Here is a 7,504-nt window from a genome sequence, read left to right on the forward strand (position 1 = left end):
CAAAGCTGGTTGAAAATGGGCGGAGTGTTCCTTTAAGGCGAGACACGTTAGGCAAAAACAGCGTTTTGAGATTTTGTCTTCTTTCAGACATAGTGAAAATAAAACATCCAAAATACACATTTAGATGTTTATTTTACTACCTGCCCCATATCATATGAGATATATTGTTGTAAAGCTCTCTGTCTCCTGTACAATGTTATCAGACCCAATATGGTAATTTCCTTTGTATCAGCAAACAATCAAGCTAAACATTTGCTGGTGCTGATTATTGACGTGATCTCTAAAGGCTGTTTTCTCACAATTAGATTTTTCTCATATTCTGAGTCAGAAATCTCAACTTCGGTAGCATATATTGAGGTACACAGTCTTAGACTGAAAACCCCTGTTATAAAGCAGCTGATGCTGGTAAAATTCACACTTAGACTTATAACTTTTAATATTGTTAACTGATTATTTACTCATGTTTTCTAAATGATTTGTTACTATGTTGTAAATAAGATACAGATATCACTAAATACTTAGCTAGTCTACTCAATTATAAACTTGTCTAATCTAAAGTAGCAACTTATTCCAGTCTATTAAGGATTAAGAAGACATATGTACAGGATGGCCTATAAATGAGTGAAACAATGCAGTGACAGTAATGATTTTTTTTTTACTTATATATATAGGTAGGCTACTGTACATACAATGTCAATACACACACCCATACCCAACACACATTTCTAGGCCACCCTGGTACCATAGACTGTATGCCTGGTACTAACATACCAGTATGCTTAATGGACTGAAATAGGTTGCTACTTTAGATTTGGTGCTGCAACACATTTATAAATATGTAGCTAAGTATTTATTAATACTAGAAAAGACTCTGGAGATGATGCGCTATGGGTGCAGTTATCCTCGCAGACGCACGCAATGTGTGCGAGCCTGGCCTCGCGTACGCTGCCAGTTGCTCAACTTCGCATTTAGTTGCTCGAGTGACATCACTAATGACATTACATCTGCCAGATTGACATCACAACAAACTTGTCTTTAATCAAAATTGGGTATGTGGGCTCTGTCATGTGGTGTGTCTGTCTGTGGCGGTGTCAGTCATGATTTGTAACAGAAGTGATGTCATAAATCAATTAATTATGATGTCATCAGTGATGTCACTTGAGCAATTGTGATGTCATAGTGATGTCACTCGACAATTGTGATGTCAGTGGTGGTGTTCTTCCTAGTTCCTGGTAGGCCTGGCAACTGCTCGAGTGATGACGTCGCCCGTAGCTCAGCTGCTGCACGGGAAAACAGTGATATTACAATCCAGCCAACACCCTGCTGTTATACAGTAGGTGGAGAACAGTGTAAACTTCATAATCCAACCCACAAGTTTACAGAGCATGTTTTATGTATTTATCATTTATACTAACTTATTGCATGGTATATCATTAGCAAATATCAATTATTGTTTGGGATTTAGTTTCAAATATTGTTTCATCGCACGTTATTGGACAACAAAGCTCGTTTCGGAGATGTTTTGGGTAGGAACTAATGAGTAAAGCGAAGCTGTTTTAGACGGTCGGGGTAATGTAGCGCCATTGGTCCCATCTTGGTTTGAGAGAGGAGAGAGAAAAGCAAACCGTCCATATTACAGCTGCTTTGTCAGGTACCAAATCCCTTTTACTGGCGTTGTCAGCTATGATAAAACTTTATACAGGGGTTAAAGTATTTATTTGCCGAATACACTAACTGCTTGATATAAGTGTGTCTCAATACTGTCAGATGAGTTATTCATCAGCCCAGCCCAGCTCAATAGCTAGCCAGCTAACGCGGCTAACGTTAGTGTCGATGGGAGCATTTGCTAACGTAAAATTGGTTGCGCTAACTTGCTAACGCTGAGCAGCAAAAGCGTTGCGCATTCAGAATGACAGCTCGGACCGTTGAAAGGCCCACAAAACTAACTCGTGTTTATGTGGCAACGCAGTTGATCCTGTCCAGATATTATCATTATATAGATGTGATGTAAGAAAACAATGTTGACACTATTCTTTGTCTTTCTTCCTTTACCCTGCGCTTACATGGAGACCTCCGTATATTTTATCAAGTCCCTCCTCCATAGTGCAATGTTTGGACATTCGACGTGTCTGTTATCGCTTGTAGGCCGGTGATTGGTGGCTAGCCGGGATGACAACGCCAGTTTTGTTGCCCCATTCCTCTGATTTTTTCAACATGGCCTTCCGTATGGGGATACAGGATTAGCTAGCTACTGCTGTAATTTAGCTAGCTAACATTAGCTATCAGGAATACTAGCGCTACATTCTGTTTTGGATGCCTTTTTTTGGCCATACTTTGCGGTGATTGAATTAATACTTATTCTCATGCTAAAAGAAGTGATATTGCAACGCTAGTCGTCGGACTCAGACGACTCGCCGCTGCCGACGCTCGCTGTATTTTAAGCCAACATTATAGTTTACTCGACCTCTTGCAGACGGTGTCTTTCTGTAGAAAATGGATGGCGTTGTCTGTCGGTCTCAGCCAGAGATTAGTCTTTGCACACCTGTGTAAAGACAACAAAATTATGTTCTTTTTATCACATACTTGCTCAGTTTTCTAAAACAGCCTAGCTGACGCATGCCATGTATATGACCAAAGGTGTGGTACTATAAGTCTGTTATCTTCTACAAGGAGAGCCTGATCTGTATATGCCACTGTAGTATGTTCTTGTGCATTGTGCTTTAATGAAATATGAGCACGTCCGCTTCAACATCAGAGCATCAATGGTTGAATATGTGACTTCAGTCCTTATTTTCGAGAATGCTAAATGCAAAGCCATAGTGGGTAAGCTTCAGCTCAGGTGATGCTCCACCCATGACTGACACCCTCACCCATCTGTCTGGCAGCGCTTTTCATGGTGATGGACCCTCCCGGTGGGCGAGACGAGCGACGGAGGCAGGCAGAGCGTCTTCGGCGGGAGGAGGCATACTATCACTTCATTAATGAACTGAATGAGGAGGAGTATCGCCTCATGAGAGACAACAACCTGCTGGGCACCCCTGGTGAGGAGGAACATGTCTTGTGATAGCCATTAACGAAGTTAATTTACTGGACTGACTTGCCAATGCAGCCTCACTTCACATGTATGCACATTATGAAATAATTGGAGCTACTAATCTGGGGAGCAAGGATAGCTCTCCTCCTAACAACCTGCATGTTGGTTCACAGGGGAGGTGACAGCCGAGGAGCTCCGGCAGCGTCTTGATGGAGCAAAGGAGCGCGTGTCATCTCAGCCCCATCCTGAGCAGCACTTACAGACTACAGAGTCTGGAGAACAGGAGGGCAGTAGCGGTGAGGGAGAGGAGAGAGGGGCTGGAGGGAGACGAGGGGCAGGTAGGGAGGGAGAAGGGGGTGGTACTTGGGGCTAGTGATGTTGTCATTATGGGTTGGTTGAATCTCTATTGATTAACCATCAAGTCAAGTCAAAGAACAGCAGTATTCAATAATTATTGCACCTATGCAGTATGCACTTCAAATCAACATTTTGTTTCATGACTAGAGTTGAAGAACAGCAAAACAAATGGCAGACAAATGATCATTTCAATAAAGTATTCAGTAAAAGAAATGTATGTAGTATACCCGCTAGGGTACAGATTGAATAACCATTAATCTTTTATGTAAGAAGAGAATAGTTTTTTTTTTTAACCGTAACATGCTTATTATAAGATTTTGGGGAGAATATGTTGATGTTTCAGGTCAATATTCTGTTTGCTAAGTCTGACAGATGTTTATTCTTTACAGGGGCCACAGAGCCAGGAGCAGAAAGTTCTAATGGCGACTCATTACTAGAGTGGCTGAACACTTTCAGACGCACTGGTAATGCTACCCGCAGTGGGCAGAGTGGCAACCAGACGTGGCGTGCCGTCAGCCGGACCAACCCTAACAGCGGAGAATTCCGCTTTAGCCTGGAGATAAACATCAACCATGAGCAGCCAGAGCCGGGGGAGCATAGTGACACCTCGGACCCCGCAGAGCTGCCACTGGCTGCCCCAAACACAACTTCAACCTCTATACGCACGGCTTCCTATTTCCCCACCTCTCGTCCTTCAACCTACACCGCTCCAAGGTCAGTCCCTTACCCCACCACCCGCCCGGCAATCAGGAGGAGGGCCCAGGCACGCCGCACACGCAGCAGCACTACTAGTCCTCCCATCATCCCCCCAGCCCTTACACCAGTGGTCCCCGCACCCGCAGTTCTGAGGAGAGGTGTGGCCTTGCACTCTCCACCTCCACTTCCTGTTGCTCCCCCTACTTCCCACGATCAAACTGCCCCCCCCCTGCAACATCAGGCCCTGAATGCCGCATTAGAGCATGGGCGTGATGAGGTCACTGCTTCTCTGGACTGTCCCCGTGTGTCACCCCAGTCTGCATCTCAAGCTCCAGCAGGAATCCGGAGGCGAGTCCGCAGCAGGCCTTCATCGCGCCTGTCACGGCGAAGCCGTTCCCCCCTGCACAGAACCCCTGCCCCCAGTGCCACTCCACCATCCAGCACTGGTGTCAGTGGCGCTAACATCCACATTGTTGAGCCAGGCAGTGGCACTGTTTCCATGGAGACGGGTGAGGCTGTGTCCGAAGCTGCTGCTCTAACAGAGCCAGCCACGGAGGCAGGAGAACACGAGAGTGAGTCACATGTGGCAGGAGCAGGAGGTGCAGCGGTACGCCGCCACCCAACCATCATGTTGGACCTGCAGGTGAGAAGGATTCGACCCGGGGAAAACCGGGACCGGGACAGCATCGCTAGTAGGACGCGTTCCCGTGCCCGGGTCGCCGAGAATACGGTCACATTTGAAAGTGACAGCGGAGGGTTCCGACGCACCATCTCCCGCTCGGAGCGAGCTGGGATCCGAACCTATGTCAGCACCATCCGGATTCCACTGAGGCGCATCAGTGAGACGGGCCTGGGAGAGCCCAACTCCACCGCCCTGCGTTCCATCTTGCGCCAGATCATGACAGGCTTTGGCGAGCTGAGCTCCCTCATGGAGACGGAGGCCGATTCTGAGACGGTTGCACCTAGCCACCCGGATGCCGACGGTACCAATACCACCACGAGCCCAGCCTATCGTCTACATGCAAATGAGAATACAGCCGGCCACGGTGGTGTAAGTGGGGCAGATCAGGAGGGGGTGGGGCTGGTGGCGACTGAGGAGGAGCAGGGGGGTCAGGCCAGGCTAGGAGGAGCGGTCGTGGGCCCCGCTGAGGGACGGGCCACCAGCAGAGACACCAACAACCTGGTAGAGAACGGTACTCTACCCATCCTGCGGCTGGCACACTTCTTCTTACTGAATGATGAAGAGGACGAGGAGCACCATCGTGGTCTGACCAAAGAGCAGATTGACAATCTGGCCACGCGTACGTATGGCCAGGCCAGCCTGGAGGGGGAGGTGGGCCGTGCGTGCAGCGTCTGCATCAACGAGTACGCCCAGGGCAACAAGCTGCGCCGCCTGCCGTGCTCCCACGAGTTCCACATCCACTGCATCGACCGCTGGCTGTCTGAAAACAACACCTGTCCCATCTGTAGGCAGCCCATACTGGCAGTGCATCAGGACTGACCCGTTTGTTAACAAAACCTACCACGCTCCCTGCTGGCCGAACTGAGCATGCCCAAGTGGGCTGTGCATGTACATAGCGCTTTCATGGTTTAATTTCTTTGAGAATATCCATTGTATTGAAACTGAAGAAGGTTGAACCAAAAGCAGGGAGAAAAGAAAAACAAACTATAAATGCAGAGAATTAACAAAACTTTATTTTTTTAGACTTTGTTTTCAGCACCTTGTTTTTGTTTTCATTTTCTTCTTCCTGTGACCTTTTCTCTGTTCTCTAATCACAATGCTTCAGAGGCCCACATCAATGGATAGCACTAATGCTTAAGGAGCTCCTGTAGCCGCTGCTGACTAGTTCTCAAATTGATCTCTTTAATGTCTGATACATGTGATGCCTCCTTGTCACAAATGGACTACACTAATCACTTGTAGAGTCGAGTTCTTCAGTATATGTAAATATCTCACCAACACTTGTGTTTAAGGGGTTTGAAGCAGGACACCCTTCGGTTCACCATCCGTTTGTAATGGAAGCAGAAAAGCATTTTTTTCCCTTAAGTAGCCATTGCAGTCCTCCATTTTAAAGCTCTGACATCCATTTTAAAGTGTCCAGTCACAGTTGGTTCAGAAATGTCTGTTTTGAGTATGTGTTTAATTAGAGATTCTTATTCTACATGTCCAGTGGTCTTTACTTTTTTTTGCCCTTTTCCATACACCCCTCTCATATAACCACAATACGCAATTGATGAAGATTAAGCAAAACATTTTTTTTTTAGTTACAATCATTTACCATGTGAACAGCACAATTCAAATGGAAAACCTGAGGCAAATGATAATCAGGAAGTCAGTAATTTACTAGCAAGCACTTGGTCTTTTTTGAGACAGCAGTGATCATACAGATGAGTTGTGCAATAAGGGGGGGTGCAGTGTTTATGGTGCTGTTCATTGTTTACACCTGAAGGTCGCTGTTGACATTTAAATTGAATGCCTGATTCTAGTCTCTACCTAAAATAAGTCTTTCCAACCCTGAACTCCAGTTTAATAGTTCTTGTTTGTCATATATGCCCCTGACAAACACCTGGCAATGTGTCGAGGCACTTGACCTGCCTCCACTGCTGGTGGGGACTGTGAACAGCACTGCTCTGCCTGATGTCTGTCATTATATACTCTTGTTTTACATCACCTGCACAGATAACTGGCATTTCTACTATACCTGGATTACTCACCTGCACCACCTAGTCAATCTGTTGCCACCAGGGGCGCCATGTACAATAACAATTGAGATGGAATATCCGTATGCAGGAGCTACTACATCTTTGCAGTTAGCATATGAGCCACAAAACTGGGAACGTTGCAGTATGTAAGAGTGTGTGAGAGTGGACAAGTGTGTATATTTGGTTTGTGCGCGTGTGTGTTTTGTGTGGATGGGTGCTGAAACTGAAGGAAATGTCCCGTTAACCTGGTTCTCAGAAAGCATTTTTGAATGTCCACCAGAGACAGAGTTGGAGAGTGTTGTGACCACCCAATTCAGAAGTGAATATTTATTCTGTTCCTATTTAATAAGATGGAAAACAACTTTTGAAATATGAATATGTTATGTTACAATGTGATGAGATTAAATAAAACCGTTAAAATGAATATGTATTATGTTACTATGTAATAAAATAAAGACATGGGTTTCCTCTCTGCTCCTTAACAATGGACTAAAATGCAGCTTTGTTATGCATGGGGGGGATGTTGATGTTCTCTGATGCCCACCAATAACAACCCAAACAGGATTAGATGGAAATTACCCTTCTCTTTTTACATTATCTCCTTTGCCAAATTCTTATAAAAAAGCTAAAGTAAATCTTTATCGACACCACTTTTGCACAAGATCTTGAGGTTCTGTCCCATAGCTTGACTTCAGACTTTGTATCGAGTCAATG

The 7,504-nt window shown here is 45.6% G+C and overlaps 1 protein-coding gene across 1 annotated transcript; it reads left to right on the forward strand.

Moving 5' to 3' along the window:
• The first annotated feature begins 1,608 nt into the window (after positions 1-1,608).
• Positions 1,609-7,240, forward strand: rnf6 (ring finger protein (C3H2C3 type) 6). The gene is made up of 4 exons (XM_083632110.1): positions 1,609-1,651; positions 2,886-3,041; positions 3,208-3,330; positions 3,781-7,240. The coding sequence occupies exons 2-4, from the start codon at positions 2,894-2,896 to the stop codon at positions 5,586-5,588; spliced, it is 2,079 nt and encodes a 692-aa protein (XP_083488236.1). The 5' UTR covers positions 1,609-1,651; positions 2,886-2,893; the 3' UTR covers positions 5,589-7,240.
• Positions 7,241-7,504: the final 264 nt, after the last annotated feature.

This window comes from Poromitra crassiceps (assembly GCF_964638095.1).
Source record: "Poromitra crassiceps genome assembly, chromosome: 2".
In the NCBI taxonomy this organism is placed as follows: Eukaryota; Metazoa; Chordata; class Actinopteri; order Beryciformes; family Melamphaidae; genus Poromitra; species Poromitra crassiceps.